This window comes from Eriocheir sinensis, chromosome 17 (assembly GCF_024679095.1).
Source record: "Eriocheir sinensis breed Jianghai 21 chromosome 17, ASM2467909v1, whole genome shotgun sequence".
NCBI lineage: Eukaryota > Metazoa > Arthropoda > Malacostraca > Decapoda > Varunidae > Eriocheir > Eriocheir sinensis.
In genome coordinates, this window is record NC_066525.1 from 5,121,446 (window position 1) to 5,140,159 (window position 18,714).

The following is an 18,714-nucleotide window of genomic DNA, read 5'->3' on the forward strand; positions in this document are numbered from 1 at the left end:
AATTAATAAGAAGAAAAAGAAGACCCATATTGTCGTATTGCAAAGATAAGGTATATTAAATTAGTGATAGATAGAGCAAAAATGAAAGAGATGGTGATTTAAATTAATAGTTAGAGAAAAAAAAAGAAGGAAAGAGAAGAGAAACACTTTATCATCTTGCGAGGGGAAAAGTTTTAAATTGAGGAGATAATTAATAAGGAGAAGAGATGATTTAAATTAGTAGATATAAAAAAAAAAGAAGGAAAGAGAAGAGAATCACTTTATCATCTTGCGAGGATAGAAGTTTTAAATTGAGGAGAAAATCAATAAGTAGAAGAGAAACAAGACTCAAATTATCGTATTGCAAAGAGAAGGAACGTATATTCAATTATTATTATTTTTTACAGCAAAGGAGACGCCTCAAGGGCAACAAAAAGAGTAGAGAGAGAGAGAGAAAAAAAAAAAAAGCCCGCTACTCACCGCTCCCATATCTCCCACTTTCCACATCTCCCATATCTACCGCTCCCATAATTAGTGATAGTTAGGTAAAAAAAAACAAAAAAAAAACAGGGAAATAGAGGAAGGAAAGAGCCACGTTATCATACTGAGGAGATAATATTTTAAAGCGATCACCGTGAGGAGGAAAAAAAAAAGGACGAAGAGAAAAAAAAAAAACTATCGTATCGCGAGAAGATGATGTTTGAAATTGATGATAGGGAGAAAGATAGAAAGAGGCGAAAAAGAGAGAGGAGATCCGCGTTATCGTATCGCTATTTTTCATGCTCTGCGTCACCCAATAAATCGTCTCGTCGCTTCGGGCCAAAAGGATCGCCAGAAATTGCATGCGGCTTGAGGTGAATCATTTTGGCTCCTCTTTCTTCTTTTTTTTTCTTCTTCTTCTTTTTTTCTTCTTCGTCTTTTTCTTTTTCTTCTTCTTTTTCTTCTTTTCTGTTTTTTCAGCCTCTTCTTCTTCTTCTTCTTCTTTTTCTTTTTCTTCTTTTTCAGCTTCTTCTTCTTCTTCTTCTTCTTCTTCTTCTTCTTCTTCTTCTTCTTCTTCTTCTTCTTCTTCTTCTTCTTCTTCTTCTTCTTCTTCTTCTTCTTCTTCTTCTTCTTCTTCTTCTTCTTCTTCTTCTTCTTCTTCTTCTTCTTCTTCTTCTTCTTATTATTATTATTATTATTATTATTATTATTATTATTATTATTATTATTATTATTATTATTATCGCTACTACTACTACTACTACTGCTACTACTATTACTACTACTACTACTCCTACTACCTACTCACATACCCCGCTGCTCTTTACTGACATTATTATTATTATTTTCATACATCATTATTTATTTACATAGATCGTCATTATTATTTCATAGACCGCATATTTCCTATATGCATTTTTTCACCATTAACTTTACTTATAATAAACTGGAGTTTCTTTTATTTATTTATTTATTTATTTTTTACCTCGAAAGTTTGAGCAATCAGGCCACAACTAAGGTCAGGGAGAGAAGTGAAGAGAAGAGGAGGGTAAGTGGGCAGGAGGGGTGAAGGGGGTGAGGGGGCGGGCGGGGGTGGGGGTTGACGGGATCGCCTGACGTCACGGGAGGGCTGCGTCACGCGTCTGGTGGTGATGACGCAATTAGTGACGTGAAAACTTGGTAATGACGGTAATTGGTGGACGCGGCGGCGGGTGAGCATGGCGAGGTGAGATGGAGGAGCAGGTGTGTGTGTGTGTGTGTGTGTGTGTGTGTGTGTGTGTTACCTATTTGTGTTTTAAAGGATTATGTGAGCTATTTTATGTCATGTTATCGTATAGTAACTCTTTAAGTGTATATATATTGTGTTTGTTTTTATTTATTTTATTTTATTTATTTATTTTATTTTTTATTTTTTTTTGTGTGTGTGTGTTACGTGTATTTTATTTCAAAGGACTATTATTTTACAGCTTATAATGACCTGTATTTTATATTTTTTTTATCCTTTAGTAACTCCTTAAACTCATATTTATAGGCTATTATGTTTCTTATACTTTTTGTTATGTTTACTTTTTATCTGTTTCTATTTTAAAGGAATGTGTGAATCTTTTAATGGTCAGTATTTTATTTCGTTTTAACGTAACAATTCCTTAACCTATCTATATCATCTTTGCTTGACTTACGTTGTGCGTGCTTGTGTTAATGCGTACAAGTGTAACAATGGCCCAAACTACCTCCACCAGGGTCATAAAACTACCCCCCCCCCCCCTGGAAGTGTCCCCATAAATCCTACGAAAGCCTTGTCTAATGTATGTGTTTGGGCTCCGGAATGCTTCAGAATATGGGCTTTAGAAGTGTGGCGGGGGTGACGTGGTGGTACGGTGGTGGTGTGATGGATCGTAGCGGTGTGGTGGTGGTGGTGTGATGGCTCGTAGCGGTGTGGTGGTGGTGGTGTGATGGCTCGTAGCGGTGTGAGAGTGTGGCGTAGATGTGGTGGTGGCGTGACTGTGTGAGAGTGTGGGGTAGATGTGGTGGTGGTGTGGCTGAGGTGTGGTGGTGGTGTGATGGCTCGTAGCGGTGTGGCGGAGGTGTGGCGATGGATAAGAGGACTCGTAGTGGCATAACAGTGTGGCGGAGGAGGTGTGGACGCGCAACCGGGTCACACACACACACACACACACACACACACACACACACACACACACACATATACACACACACAGGATGAAGCAACAATCGATTAAAACGCCGCCGACACGCTCCTCATCCATTACAAACATCACACACAGCAGTTCAGAACACGACCAATAAATAAACAGAAGAGACGCGTTGCTATTAATTTCGTAAGCTGTGTTGTGCATTGCCACGCGACGCAGTGCAAACAGATTTTATGGTCCTATGAATTCCTGACATCCAGCGGTGATCTCGAGGCTAAAGCGCAGGTCGAGGTGCGCTGTGCTGTGTTGTGTTGATATAGTGGACAGACCCAGAGCATGGCGTGAATAACTTAGGTTGGTTTTGTCAGACGCCTCCGCCTTCCTCATCCACTGTTTCCAAAGGGCAAAAAGGAGATGAGTCGGGTTCTATAATGAGTGGTATTTTAGGTTCATGGTATACAGAAGAAGGGTCAAACTACCACTAGGGTCATAAAACTACCCATGGATATGCCCCAAACTCCTCCTATGAAAGCCTTGTCAAATATATGAGCTTGGACGCCAAAGTGTTTAAAAATATGGCCATAGCCTCACGCCCATGTTCTTATATAAACATTTCGTCCCAAGCACACACATTTCTTTTTTTTCTTTTTTTACAGCAAAGGCGACAGCTCAAGGGCACACACACAAAAAAGGAAACAATTATGAAAAAAAAAGCCGGCTACTCACTGTTCCTAAAAAGAGTTAAGAGGAGTGGCCAAAAGAGAGGTCAATTTCGGGAGGAGAGGTGTCCTGATACAAGGCTTTCGTAGGAGCTGTGGTGGGCATTTCCGTGGGTAGTTATATGACCCTGGTGGTAGTTTGAAAAGGCTTCCGTACACCATAATGATCCGTTTTTTCCACTCAACACCTGATACTAAAAAGATATCCTGTATAGTTCCTTCAAATCTCTTATCTTCTTTATCTCAATTAACGCCAATCACCATACAAGGAAGTATCATAGTGTTGTCATACCAGTGCCTTAGAGAGTGAGATAATCTGGGGTAGTATTATCAAACATACCGGCGCCCTAGTTCGCCTGTTTGCAAGCCTCTCGTAGAAGTTGCTGGGGTTTCCATGGTCTGTTTTGTGAGGCTAGTGATAGCTTTCCCTGACTTCTGTACCTTGAACGGGAAGAAACACCCCTGAAAACCTGGTTGTTCTTCTCAGTGGCCTTGGAAAGTAGACGTAATGGAACCCGATACGTTTAAAGAACATGGCATCTGGTAACACTGCTCGTGGACACCCCTCGATCGGATTACCGCGAAGTACGAGGGAATGTGCTAGGTACTAAATGTTTCATCAAGGCTGCTCGGAGTTACGACAATCCTGCAGTTGGTCGAGAATAATTTAAAACCTCGGCGCATTTGTTAGCATGAAGGTCGTGTTTTGTTATGTGTGCGTTAGTTGTTGTCATTTGTGTGTGCAGAAGACCGAGGGTAAAAATGTGACGGAAAAAAGGGTTTAAAAAGAAAAGAGGAGAGAAAAGAGAGGAAGAAATGAGAATGAGAGAAACTGTAGTAGATGAAAATAATTGTGTGTGAAGGATAAGGAGTAAAAGAAAGTGTGGCGAAAAGAGGATTTGAAAAGAAAGTAGAAGGAGAAAAGAAAGAAGAAATGAGAATGAGAGAAACAGTAGTAGATGAAAATAATTGAGTGTGAAGGAAAAGGAGTAAAAGAAAGTATAGCGAAAAGAGGGTTTGAAAAGAAAGGAGGAGAGAAAAAAGAAAGGGAAAAATGAGAATGAGAAAAATAGTCGTAGATGAAAATAATTGTGTGTGAAGGAAAAGGAGTAAAAGAAAGTGTGTCTAGAAGAGTGTCTGAAAAGAAGAGAGGAGGAGAAAAGTAAGAAAGAATAAGAATGAGAAAAAAGAGAAGAGTTCAAGGGTGTTGGAAGAAAGGAGAAAGAGAGAAAAGAGAGAACATCGTGTATATTGGAAGAAATGAAGAAAAGAGTGAACTTCGTGAGCATTGGAAGAAAGGGGAAGGAGAGAAAAGAAAGGAGTTCTTGTGTGTTGGTAGAAAGGAGGAGAGAATAGAGAGGAGTAAGGAGAAGGATAGAAAGGATAGGAGACTTCAAATATGTTGCATAATGGTTTGATTGTGAATGCCAGGAACTTGAAGGACAAGGGTGAAACGAAAATAGGGGTAAAAAAAATATAGAAAGAAAGAAAATAGAGGATAACTTCGTGTGTTTTGGATGATAGCTTGGTTGTGAATGCCAGGAACTTAAAAGAAAAAATATGGGACGGAAAGAGGGCAAAAAAAGAAAAAGGGAGAGTGGACTTCATGTGTTGGAAACCTGAAAGAAAAAATGAGGCGAAAAGAGTAAAAAAAAGCGAGAAAAGAGGAGAATGAACTTGTGTGTGTTGGATGATAGCTTGGTTGTGAATGTCAGGAACTTCAAAGAAAAAAATGAGAATGGACTTCGTATGTGTTGGAAACCTGAAAGAAAAAATGAGGCGAAAAGAGTTAAAAAAAAAGCGAGAAAAGAGGAAAGTGGACTTGGATGATAGCTTGGTTGTGAATGCCAGGAACTTCAAAGAAAAAAAAAATGGGACGGAAAGAGGGAAAAAAAATGAGAGTGGACTTCGTATGCGTTGGAAACCTGAAAGAAAAAGTGGTGTGAAAATATATAAAAAAAAAAAGATATTTCGTGTGTGTTGGATAATAGCTTGGTTGCGAATGCCAGGAATTTCGTCTTCAATCACAAGGTCGGGGCAGTGTCATCCTTATTCCGGGTAATTTCAACTTTAACCAAGAAAATAGAAAATGGAGACGAGCGTGACCTTTCCCATGCGTGGTGTGTTATAGTTTACGTCACACGGCGGCCCCACTGTCACGATGCCTCATTACAGTGCCATCATAACGTCTACATGTGTTACAGTGTTACCATATCGTCCCTCAGATGCTGTGTTACAACCTAAGAACATATCCTCAAACACTTCGGGACTTACACACCAACATTCGATAAGGTTTTCGTAGTAGAGGATGTGTGTTAGAATTTTCATGGGGCATATTCTCAAACATTTCGGGGCACACACCAACATTCAATAAGGCTTTCGTAGTAGAGGATGTGTGTTAGTATTTTCATGGTGCATATTATCAAACCTTTCCGGGACTCACACACCAACATTTGATAAGGCTTTCGTATGGGTAGTTGTAAAAGCCTGGTGATAGTTTGACAAGGCTTCTACACCATGAACGTAAAAAAAATCACATGAAAACCGATCACCTTTGTGCACTTTGGAAATAGTTTTTGTGGAAGCCGAAAACGTCTGAAAATGCTGCCTCGAAACACACATAGCACGTTAAGGAGTCGAACTTGGGGGCTGTGGAGAATCTTGTTATTTACGCCGGCCGCCACCAGAGCGCGCCACATGTCCCTGCTTAAATAATCCCGCCTGGCAGCCTCTCTTCCGACTAATCACCTTTATGACCTTTGAAAATAGTTATGAGAGTCGAAACAAACGTGGCCTGATGGGGAGTCGAACTTGGGGCCTGTAGAAAGTGTAGAGAGTCATGTTAGTTACGCCGGCCGCCACCAGAGCGCGCCACAAGTCCCTCCCCATACTAAACCCACCGACAGCCTCCCTCCCACGCCGCGCCGCCGCCGTACCAGCACCAGCGCCTCTGAGGGATAACCGAGGTACTGTTGCGTGACTCGTGGCCCTGTCTGACCCACTTCCTCCTCGGTTCCTCTCCCTTCTGAAGAACTAATGAACCTAAACCATCCTCCCTCCCTCGCTCACCCTTTCTTCTTCCTCCTCCTTCCTCGCTCCCTTCTTTCCTTCCTCCGTGAGATTGCTTTTTCTTCTCGTTTCTTTCCTCGCCGTTTCGTCCTCATCCTTTGCTTCCTTCATTCCTACCTTCTTCATTCCTTCACTCTTCATTCAGTCTTTTTTCCTTTCTCATTTCTTCCCTTGTGTTTCCTTCTTCCACCTTCACTTCCTTCTTTCCTTCCTTCCTTCCTTCATTCATTCCTTCATTCCTTCATTCTTCATTCAGTCTTCTTTCCTTTTTCATTTCCTCCCTCGCGCTTCCTTCTTCCCCCTTCACTGCCTTCTTTCCTTCCTTCCTTCCTTCCTTCCTTCCTTCCTTCCTCATTCATTCATTCATTCATTCACTCATTCTGTCTTCTTTCCTTTCTCATTTCCTCCCTCGCGTTTTCTTCTTCCTCCTTTACTTCCTTCTTTCCTTCCTTCCTTCATGCATTCATTCTTCATTCAGCCTTCTTTACCTCCTCATTTTCACTCTCACGCTGCCTTCTTCCTCCCTCGTTTCCTTCCTTCCTTCCTTCATTCAGCCTTCTTTCCTTCTCATTCCTTCCTCACCCTTTCTTCTTCATCTCTCTCTTCCTTCCTTTCTTCCTTCCCTCTTCATTCAGCCATCTTTCCCTCCTTCATTACCTCGCCAATCATGTCTTCTTCCTCCCTCTCTTCCTTCGTCCCCTCCTTCATTCAATTTTCTATCCCTCCTCACATCTTTTCTCCAGTTTTATTCACTTTTTTTTTTTACCTCCTCACTGCCCTTCTTTCTTTCCTCTCTCCATTAAAACCGGACTCTCATTGATCAAGAATCGAGGTCGGCGTGGACGGGTCCTGATGATGAAGGAGAATGAAGAGGAGGAGGAGGAGGAGGAGGAGGCGGTGAAGAGGAGGAGAATAAGAAGAAAAATATGAAATGGTGCGGAGGAGGAAGAGGAGGCGAAGAAGAATAGATAGAAGGAAAAGGAGGAGGAGTAAGAGAAGAAAATAAATTAAAGGAGGAGGAGGAGGAAGAGAGGAGGAGAAGAAGACGAAGAAGAAATAGAAAGAAGAATAGTAATGGGAGAAGAAGAAATAAAAGAAGGAAGAGTAGAAGGAAGAGAGTAGTGAGAAATAGAAGGAGGAGGAGGAGAGGAGGAGAAAAAGAGGAAGAAGAAATAGAAAGAAGAATAGTAATGGGAGAAGAAGAAATAGAAGAAGGAAGTGTAGAAGGAAGAGAGTAATAATAAATAGGAGGAGGAGGAGGAGGAGGAGGAGGAGGACTGACACAAAAGGAAGAAAGAAAGAAAATGGAAGGAAAATTGAAAATGTAAGAAAATGTGCCGTCAAAGGTTAATCCCCCTCCCCTCCCTTTCCCTTCCCTTCCCTTCCCTTCCCTTCCCCTTTCTCGGGCTCCTTCCCCTCACCCTCCCTTCCCTTCCCTTCCCATTGATCGGGCGTACATTAGGCGGGCCGGTCGTCATTCAGTGTTAAAATAGTTTATGGTAATTAATGGTAAAAGTGATATTAAATTCAACCTGTAATTTTGGCCTTGTGTGCAGGTGTCAGATTAATCGTCACACACACACACACACACACACACACACACACACACACACACACACACACACACACACACACACACACACAAGATCAGGCGCAGCAGACAGTCGCATAATCACACATAAACTTAGTTACAGACAGACACGCAATGCACGCCTACACACACACACACACACACACACACACACACACACACACACACACACACACACACACACACACACACACACATGATCGTCGTAATCAAGGCCCATGATAAATATAATTACAGTTCATTTATGTATTAAGAAAATTATCGCTGTGAGTGACAAAGGTGGCAGCGGAGACCTTACCCGCCCCCCCCCTCTCTCTCTCTCTCTCTCTCTCTCTCTCTCTCTCTCTCTCTCTCTCGTGGTGGCGGGATGGCAGGCAAGATAGGAAGGGGAGGGAAGGGAGGAAGGGAGAGAGGGAGGATGACAACAAGGGAGTGAGGAAGGGTGGCTAGAAGGAAGGGAGAGAGGGGGAGTATCAGGAGGTATTAAGGGTGACTAGAAAGGGAGAGAGGGAGTGTCGGTAGGGGAGGGGAGAATGGAGATTGGTGGTAAGGGAGTGAGGGCGAAGAAAGTAAAGGAGAGAGCCTGAGAGGAGTGAGGTAGGAAGGAAGGGAGTTAGAGAGGATGGCAGCAGGGAAGGAGGGAGAGAGAGCGAGCGAGGAAGGGCGAAAGCAAGGTAGAGAAAGGAGGCGGTAAGAAGAATGGGGAGAGGATGGGAAGGAAGGGAGGGTGGCGGCAGAGAGAGAGAGAGAGAGAGAGAGAGAGAGAGAGAGAGACTATATCGTTCCAGTAAAACATTCATACAAGATTGTGTTTACATACGTTCTATAATTTAATTTGATGTGCCTGTAAATGGTGTAAGCGATTGTTTATGCATTAACCTGGATCACGGACATGCCTTTGCTGTATATTGCGTTTATTTGACCTCAATACACGCTTAGATGAAGAATGCGTCAATATACCTGTGGTTGATTATAAAGAATGTATCGTAACATGGAATTGTGTTGCGTGTTACTTTACTGTGATATGTTTTACTACTACTACTACTACTACTACTACGAATAATATACTACTACTACTACTACTACGAATAATATACTACTACTACTACTACTACTACTACTACTACTACTACTACTACTACTACTACTACTACTACTACTGTTAATATTGCATTCTTCTTCTTCTTCTTCTTCTCTTATTATCAATCTTCTCTTCTTGTTAACTTCATATCTCTTATTTTTTATTTCTTCTTCTTCCTCTTCTTCATCTTTTATTATCATAGTCTCTCCTCTTCCTCTTTTAAACTTCATATTTCTACTTCTTCTTCTTCTTCCTCTTCTTCTTCTTTTTCATCATCTAGCTCTTATTATTAGTCTTCTCCTTTTATGAACTTCTTATTCCCATCATTAGTAAATATTTATACATCTAACCAGACGGAAGACTCAGTTATTAGGTTTCAGAGAAAGTAAAAGTTTCTCCTTAATAATAACATTTTCTATAATCGGTCCCGCGTCTTCTTTGGGTGGACAACTATAGCATTATCGGAAATTACTGTCAGGGGCTAGTTTGCTGCTATCACCCTTGTTCCTCAGGTGCATATTTATCACCAGTACATATAAATTAATAAAAATAGCACTGGGATATCTGTAACTGTGCGAATTTTGCTACTGTCTTAACATCTATATAAATCTACGTCAACTGCAGACCCACAGCTCATAATACACAAGGAAGGCGGTCGCTCATCATTTCTCTTTCCCTAATGTTCTAAACCTATGTGTTACAGTGTTACTCCATTCTTCAGACTCTTCAATATATATTCACAACCACTACAGTGCGACACAAATATGGTCAGTTTGGGTGACACTAGAACCTTTTCACACCGCTTCCGCTTCACCCCAATACATCACTCTCTCCCTCATGTGCCATCCGCGTACTGTTTGAAATTGTGTATCAGTTATCCTGTGTACATAAACGAAGATTTGGCAGTGCTATGGCCAGGGAACTCCCCGAGTGGACCCCGCCCAAATTGACTTCATAGCAGCGTTACCAGATTATCGTACTCAGAACATCGTATTTTCCTGTTTCTGACCCATAACAATTGCAGAAAAACATCGATACCTAATTAACCACCTGTACTCTAATTGTAAATGTATATCGTTATCAGTGTAGGCTCGACAGTTTTGGGCCTCAAGCAGACGAAAAAAAGTATACCTAGTACGACAATCTGGTAACGCTGCTTCATAGCTGGGTCGGACTATAGGAAACACCATACTATACTGAAGGGGGTTATTGTGACTGTGGTGATGTCGCTGCTGTTATAACCCGATTCCCTACCCTCCCTCTTTTCCCTCCATCCTTAACCCTCTTCTCTTTTCTCAGCCGGGATGCCAAGCAGTGGGTGGCTGACGGCGCTCACTAGACACTTTGCCCGTGCGCCGGAGCTCTCCCCAGCCCACGCCACGCTCTGCGGCCCGGCGGGAGGGAAAGGCGTCACCACCGCCTCGACTCCACGGCCAGCGGATGATGGCACCCCTGTCGGCCGCAGCCCCCTCAACCGCCCCACCACGCCCTGGAGCCTCGACACCCTGGACGAGGAGATTCAGCGGACAGAGCAGAAGCAGGAGGGGAGTGGGGCTGCCGCACGACATCCCGTCAAAACCCCTTCGCCCGACCCCAGCCAGCCGACGCCCATCACCCACTACCACTACCACGCCGACACAGGCACGTGCACGGGGCGGCCCAGAGGCAAGGGGTCATATTCTTAATCAATTCGGGACTTTCATAGGAGTTTAGGGCATTTCCAGGTGTAGTTCTATGACCATTCTTGTAGTGTGACCATTCTTCTGTACAGTGATTCTAAAAACTTACTCATTAGAACCCGATCGATCTTCCCTCCGGCCTTTGGATATAGTTAATGTGAGAGGCGGGAGCGTCTGAGAATGCCAACCAAGGTGTAGTGCTGCCAAGTCCTGATTCATACATAAATAAGGACATAACTTAAATGAGAAGAGAGAGAGAGAGAGAGAGAGAGAGAGAGAGAGAGAGAGAGAGAGAGAGAGAGAGAGAGAGAGAGAGAGAGAGAGAGAGAGAGAGACAGAGGAAGTAACGAAGGGAATATCAAGACGCCTCTCCTTCCGAAACTGACCTCTCTGCTGGCTAACTGTGAATACCTTTTTTTTTCTTTGTGTATTGCCCTTGAGCTGTTTTCTTTTCCGTCAAAAAATAGATAAGTAAAAAACACTTAACGTAATCCAAACACAGCTATTGCATGCTTATCAGGGTCAGAGGTGAAGATATTAGGATTTATTTTGCCTACTTCTTGTGTGTCTCGTGGCCATCACGTGTCATGTTTCCAGGTGAGAGTGACGTGCGGGACCTGCGCGTGATGGAGGAGGAAGCCCTTCGCCCTACTTCGGCGCCCCGACCGTCCCGCCCGCCCTCAGCCACCTCCCGCCCGCCCTCCGTCGCCTCCCGCCACTCCACCCCCGTTCACCCCAGCCAGCAGGTCCCCGCCTCCCCGCCCTCAGCCTCCACCACCGCGCAGCTCCCGGCCCAGGTTAGAATGCTCTCCCGCGGGACCGAAATTAGTTACCGTAGTCAGAGGAAAACACGATTATTAACAGTTCTGACCTCTTGTTCTTTTTTCTTTTGTGCGGGGCAGCGTCTAGTGGACTCTTTTCTGTTGTTGTTGTTTGCCCTTGAGCTGCTTCCTTACCTGTAAAAAAAATATTGCCATCTCTTTGTGGGTGTTATTGTTATGTTGTATATGCACTTCCACCTCTCATGAAAATTTGGCTGTTTCTAAAATACTAAATTATGAGAGTCTGAATTTCTGCCACCATTAAATTACGACTCTACTTTTTTTCTTTGTCACTGCTGCAGGTTTTATATTCAGTATTTTACCCTTTTGCCTAGTTTTATGCTATGCCTTTTGAGTTCCGGGGTAATGGGTTATTTCCCACCACTAGCTCAAGAGTGACGGAGATGAGCCATTGCCGTCTCGATAGGTAGGAAAAGGGTGGACATGGAGGTATTAAGGGTGGACATGCGTGGGAGAGAGACCGTGGGTGTAGATGGGGGCGTGAGGAGGGAGCGAAAGGAGAAAGAGAGAAGAGAGATGTGTGAGGGGGAAGAAGGTGATGAAAGAGAAGAAGGAGAATGGATGAAGAAGAAGAAAAGGAACAAGGAAAAGAAGAAAGAGAAGGAAATGGAGAGAAGGAACAAGAATGAGAAGGAGAAAGAGAGATGTGTGAGGGGGAAGAAGGTGATGAACGAGAAGTAGAAGAATGGATGAAGAAGAAGAAAAGGAACAAGGAAAAGAAGAAAGAGAAGGAAATGGGGAGACAGAACAAGAATGAGAAGGAGAAAGAGATGAAGGCCACGCGCAGCTTTAGCATATGCGTCGATGATATGCCCCCTAACTTTACTTGACCTTCACTTTTTCCGTCCCCAGGTTGAGGATCCGCAGGACTGGGCGGGCGAGGACGGCACGGAGGGGCGCGGCCACTACTACATTCCCCCTGTTATCCCGCCGCTGTTTGACCGCCCGCTGGCCGCCCCGACGCCCGTCTCCACGCGCTGCAACACCCCGCTCTGGGACCTGGACGGCGAGAAGAGAGTTCGATTCCTGGAGCCTGAGGTGTGTGTGCGTGTGTGTGTGTGTGGGCTGTAGAGGGTATATCCATTGGTAGTTTTATGAGCTTCGTAATAGTTTGACAAGGCTTCTGCACCATGAATGTGAAAGCCTTGGAAAACATTGTCTTTTACTTTTTTTGTGTGTGTGTGTGTCTTGAGCTGCTTCCTTCATTGTAAAAAAAAAAAAAAAAAAATCCCTGGACACTCATATTTCCTTTTTTTTTGTTTTGTTTGTGCCCTGTAGCTGCTTCCTTCACTGTAAAATATCTCTCTGTTGTTGCAGGTGGTGGGGGAGACGCCCTCGCGCCCCGACAGTGTCTCCTCCCAGTACTCACACATCGTCAAGAACTCCACGCGCTTCGCCTTCCAGCCGCAGCCGGTCAGGACGCGAAAGACTTTTTTTACTTTTTTTTCTTCCTTTTCTTTGTTTACTCAGGCAGAGCAAACGTGTGTAGTATGTACCCAGCACGCGAGGGGCGCCACACTGATCCCCCCAGCCCCCCCCCACCCCCGTAAAATAAGCCTTGCATGATTTTGTATAATTTATCTCGTGTAATTTTTTCATGCTACAGTTTACATAGCAGTCTTATTAAAGGATATCTTACTGTAATACGTTCACTTAGGGTAATTTTTACAGTAACCATGAATGAGTATGTACTGCATAAAGAGAGGTAAAAAGGTTCTCTGTTTAGGCCTACGTCATTTTCATATACGTAATTGTTTAGGTTTATGTTATTTATGACCCCAAAAGGTAAAAAGGTTCTCTGTTTAGGCCTACGTCATTTTCATATACGTAATTGTTAAGGTCTATGTTATTTATGACCCCAAAAGATAAAAAGGTTCTCTGTTTAGGCCTACGTCATTTCTTTTTTATGTTATTATTGAGGTCTATTTTATGCCCTAAAGAGGTAAAAAGGGTCTCTGTTTAGGTCTGTCATTTCTTTTTTATGTTATTATTGAGGTTTATTTTATGCCCTAAAGAGGTAAAAAGGGTCTCTGTTTAGGTCTGTCATTTTTTTTCTATATATCACTCTTTAGGTCTATGTCATTTATGTTCTAATGAGGTAATGAGGTTTTCTGTTTAGGTCTGTTCTTTAAATTCCATTGGTTGTAGCCATTCCATAACCATCTCTCCCTCAGAGGCCAGATTATCGTACACAGAGCATGGTATTTACCGGTTTCTGACGCCTAACTATTGCCAAGAAACATCAGGGTCTAACTCTTTTAACGATAACTACAAATGGGGTTCGTTATTGGAGCCCAGAAGACAGTTTTGGGGTAGGAAGTCGGGAAATATAAGCGGCTGGCAACGTTGGACTCTCCCTCACATCCCATCTCACATCTCTTAATTCTCCTCCACAGCCCTTGAGGGACGAGCAGGGATCACACAACCCACGCTATTGCAACTGCCCATGCCACTTCCTCCCCATCGGCCGGCGTAGCGTTGGCGTGCAGGTGAAGAGAACAGACCCCGAGCCTCCCCGCCCACGCCACTACCGCCTCTACTTCACGCCCACCACCCGAGGCCTGCAGGACGCCAACTTGGGCACCAGATCCCTCGCCCTTGCCTCCCGCGCCCTCTTCTCCCAGGTAAGTGACGCCTCTGAAGGGGACGCGGTGTTAAGTTGTCTTCAGGTTAGGTTAGGTTAGGTTAGGTTAGGTTAGGTGTGTATGTTGAATCAATGAGAGAAAGTGAAATAAAACCTTAGCAAATTACACACTATCAATAAGTACCAATACACAGACTTACAGCTGCAAAAGTTGATATGGTTACTGAAATAGACATTCATTCATCGGTCACTGCATACCGGATTTGCGTTGCCTTGCCTTCCTGATCTGATAAAAACTAAAATACATTGAAAAAGACGTTGTCCCTCCCTTATTTCATTCTCCTTGCTTTACTCTCACTGTCTTCTATTTTTCATATATCTGCTCATCAAGGGGACTCTGGGTCTATATAATTTTTTTTTATTTTCCCTTGCAGCCCCCTTTCATGGATCTTAATAGGTCTATTCATGTTTATTTATATCATTGATCAGGTCTACGTATGCCATTTATGCCCTAAAAAGGTAAAAAGGTTATCTGTTTAGGCCTACGTCATTTTCATATACGTAATTGTTTAGGTTTATGTTATTTATGACCCCAAAAGGTAAAAAAGGTTCTGTTTAGGCCTACGTCATTTTCATTTACGTAATTGTTTAAGTTTATGTTATTTATGACCCCAAAAAGGTAAAAAGGGTCTCTGTTTAGGTCTGTTATTTCTTTTTATGTTATTATTAAGGTCTATTTTATGCCCTAGAGAGGTAAAAAGGGTCTCTGTTTAGGTCTGTCACTTTTTCTATTTGTCACTGTTTAGGTCTATGTCATTTATGCTCTAATGAGGTAATGAGGTTCTCTGTTTAGGTCTGTTCTTCTTTAAATTCCTTTGGTGTCCTTTCATGGATCACACTAATAATAATGGTAATGTTTTCTTACTTCTTGAACTGATAGAAAAGGAAACAGCATTGAACAAGAAGCAGTAGATCAATACGAGGTTCTAATTAAAGATGGACAGGTGGATAATAATGGTCTCTCTTTCTCGACAGGTGGGTCTGGTGGTGGTGGTGGTGGCGTGGTGGGTGGCGGGGGCGGTTGTGTTCTCGCGGGTCGAGGGCGCCGCCGAACACGAGACGGTGAGCAAGATGGCAGAGCTGAGGACTGACCTTGTGCTGGGTCTAGCCACGGAGCTACGGCAGGTGGGTCCCTTGTAGTTCCTCGCCTCCTGTCTCACTTCCTTCCCTGCCCTGCCTGTCGTCATTTCCTTCCCTGTCCTTTCTTTTCCTGTCTCACTCCCCTCTCTGTCCTGCCAAACTTCCTTCCCTGGCCTGCCTGTCGTCATTTCCTTCCCTGTCCTTTCTTTTCCTGTCTCACTCCCCTCTCTGCCCTGCCACACTTCCTTCCCTGCCCTGCCTGTCGTCATTTCCTTCCCTGTCCTTTCTTTTCCTGTCTCACTCCCCTCTCTGCCCTGCCACACTTCCTTCCCTGCCCTGCCTGTCGTCATTTCCTTCCCTGTCCTTTCTTTTCCTGTCTCACTCCCCTCTCTGCCCTGCCACACTTCCTTCCCTGCCCTGCCTGTCGTCATTTCCTTCCCTGTCCTTTCTTTTCCTGTCTCACTCCCCTCTCTGCCCTGCCACACTTCCTTCCCTGCCCTGCCTGTCGTCATTTCCTTCCCTGTCCTTTCTTTTCCTGTCTCACTCCCCTCTCTGCCCTGCCACACTTCCTTCCCTGCCCTGCCTGTCGTCATTTCCTTCCCTGTCCTTTCTTTTCCTGTCTCACTCCCCTCTCTGCCCTGCCACACTTCCTTCCCTGCCCTGCCTGTTCTTACTTCTTTCCCTGTCCTTTTCTTTTCCCGCCACTCAACCCTCCCTCGTCTTTCACACTCCTTTCCCCGAACTGCCATACTCCATTCTCTGTCCTGTTCTCGCTTCCTTCCCTTCCCTGTCCTCTCTCCTTTCCTTGTCCTGCCTGTCCTCTCTCCCTTCCATGTTCTGCTTCACTTCCTTACATGTCCTTTTTCACTAATTTTTCTGTCCTAACACACTTCCTTCCCTAGCCTGTCCTCACTTTCTTATCATGTCCTGTCTCATCCCTGTTCATAGTCTGCCTAAATTCTACCCCTAGCATACATCAGCCTTAGTTTGGCCTCTATTTTACGTCAGCCTAAGTTTTGCCATATCATGCATACGTCAGCCTAAGTAAAGTGAAGTGAAACAACAACATTTTATTGTCTAGTTCATTACAGTATTATTGAGCACTTCATCTGCACAGTCCAACGTTGCCAGATTGTCGTACTCAGCCTCTTATATTTACCGACTTCCTACCCAAGAACTGTCTCCTAGGCCCCAATAACTAGATTCATTTATATTTATCGTTAAAATAGTTAATTCCTGATGTTTCTTGGCAATAGTTAGGCGTCAGAAACCGGTAAATACTATGCTCTGAGTACGATAATCTGGCAAAGGTGCTTCACACTTTAACCTGTGGGAGTGTTACACGATTTTATGGAAGGTGATGAAAGGTGTTAGTGTTGATCAGGAGCAGCGAGTAGTGGGCTTTTTTTGTTATTGTTTCCTTTTTTTGTGCCTTTGAGCTGCTGTCTCCTTTGTTGTAAAAAAAAAAAAAAAAGAATACCAAGACTCTATAGAATATCAACAAAGAGTTTTACATAATATTAAGCACTGGGGTAAGATATTTTTGTGTTATTGTAAATGCTTGGTTTGTCAATCAATATAAATACCAAGAGTGTAAAATATCAACAAAGTTATTTAACATTTTTTTCTTTCATAACATTAGACACGGGGGAATATATTTATGTGTTATTGTGAAGGATTGGTTGGTAGCACTGCCTGGTATTGCGCGATAAGCTTCGTGTGTGTGTGTGTGTGTGTGTGTGTGTGTTCAGTGATGGCGGTGTTGCAGGTCTTGCCGTACGACGTGGTGTGGCGAACCAAAATCGAGACCTACATGGGCAGGATGGAAACGGCGGTGCTGGACGCGGCTCGGGCGGGCTACGCTTCGAGGGCCCCGATGTGGACTATGGCGGGCGCCCTCCTTTACTCCGCCTCCCTCACCACCCTTGTAGGTAGGTGAGCGCCGCGTCCCCATCCAGCAGCCGGTGCTAGATTGGTCTTGTACATATGCTCGCTTCTATTCATGTCCACGAAGGTCTTGGTCTGTCAGGTGTTTGCTCAGGCCCAATATTCGCCTTGTCGCTTTGGTTCTTGAAGGCGAAGCGCGGCAGGACGATTTCGCTTGAGAGTCCGCCGTTTGAGGGATTGATTTTCTTCCTGCCAGGTCCTGGAGGCATGACGCTACGGACGGGTTTCAGCAGAGTCTTCGCTGTTCTCTTCTCCTTGGTCGGCGCGCCCCTTGTCCTCCTCCTGGCCATCAGTGGAGCCTTCACCATACGGGAGGGCGTGGGCAAGGCTTGGGCGTGGAGGTGTGGGCGTGGGCGGCAAGGAAAGGTCGGCGAGAGTGTTGTAGTGGAGGGCAGAACTAGACAGTTTGAGGGCGAGCCACCGCCTGGGGCCGAGGGTGGCGGGGTCAGACCCGCTAGCTCCAGTTCCTCCAGCTCACCCAACGGCCCGAGGGAGATGGCGTCGCGCGTCGGCGACAAACAGAAGTCCGAGATACAGCAGCCGTCCCGCGTGCCCGCCCTGGACTCCACCCTCAGGTCAAGCAGCCTCTCCACGCCGCGGGACAGCGACCAGAGCAGCAGCGGTTCAGCCTCGGCTCAAAACACGCCTCAGTATCGGCCAGAAAGAGGTGGTGGCCAGCCAACCGTGGGCGTGAATCCCGCTCTTCAGAGACGCGTGGGTGTGGTTCCTCCCCGGCAGGCCCCGGCTCGGCGCGGCCAGAACGCCGCGCCCTGGGCCGTGTACCTGGGCCTGGTGGTGGCCTACATCGTTCTGGGCCTCGCGGTGTTCGGGCCCATCCAGCGGTGGTCGCTGCCGTCGTCGCTGTACATTGTGGTCAGCACGCTTCTCACCCTGGACCACGACGCCCTTGGGGAGCGGCACTTGGTGGGCAGCAGCAAGGTGGTGGTCCCCTACGTGCTCTACATGCTGGTGGGCCTCGTGCTCGTTGCCGCCCTCGTCATTAGCGTGTGGTCCTCCCTCTGTGCCTCGCTGGTCACCACCGGCAAGTACCTGGCCGTGGTGCGGCCCACGCCCAGATAACACCGCCCGTCACCCCGCACTTGGTTTCATTGGGTTTGTATGGGTTTCTACATGGCGGCGGCGGGGTGACGGAATCGCCGCCCGTTCCCGGCGCAGCCACAAGGGCTGAGACTGTCCTCAGATAAATATTTCCTTATAAAATATTTGAAAACGTAATGATTTTTTTTAGATCCATCTGTCCGGCAGTCGTCAACTATCACAGCACAGCCCCAGTGTGTCAGGAGCCATACACTGGTGCCACATGCCTCCCACACCAGCGGCACCACATGCGCGCCGCACACTGGGGGCACCACAAACCAGCGTCACACACACAGCACACCGGTGGCAGCACACACAACTGGTGCCATACACTTCCCAAACTAACGCCACA

General features: G+C 45.2%; 1 protein-coding gene across 2 annotated transcripts in view; it reads left to right on the forward strand.

Annotated features, from left to right (window-relative positions):
• Window positions 1–18,519, forward strand: part of LOC126999828 (uncharacterized) — a 50,357-nt gene extending 31,838 nt beyond the window's left edge. Inside the window, exons 2-9 of one of the 2 annotated variants that reach the window (XM_050862848.1) lie at window positions 10,372–10,713; window positions 11,349–11,548; window positions 12,446–12,631; window positions 12,911–13,006; window positions 13,990–14,217; window positions 15,213–15,362; window positions 17,086–17,248; window positions 17,461–18,516. In XM_050862848.1, coding sequence (XP_050718805.1) covers window positions 10,377–10,713; window positions 11,349–11,548; window positions 12,446–12,631; window positions 12,911–13,006; window positions 13,990–14,217; window positions 15,213–15,362; window positions 17,086–17,248; window positions 17,461–18,344 — 2,244 coding nt within the window. In that variant the 5' untranslated portion in view covers window positions 10,372–10,376 and the 3' untranslated portion in view covers window positions 18,345–18,516. Of the gene's footprint in view, window positions 1–10,371; window positions 10,714–11,348; window positions 11,549–12,445; window positions 12,632–12,910; window positions 13,007–13,989; window positions 14,218–15,212; window positions 15,363–17,085; window positions 17,249–17,460 lie in introns of both variants that reach the window. The other variant, XM_050862849.1, reaches the window with a different exon arrangement.
• Window positions 18,520–18,714: the final 195 nt, after the last annotated feature.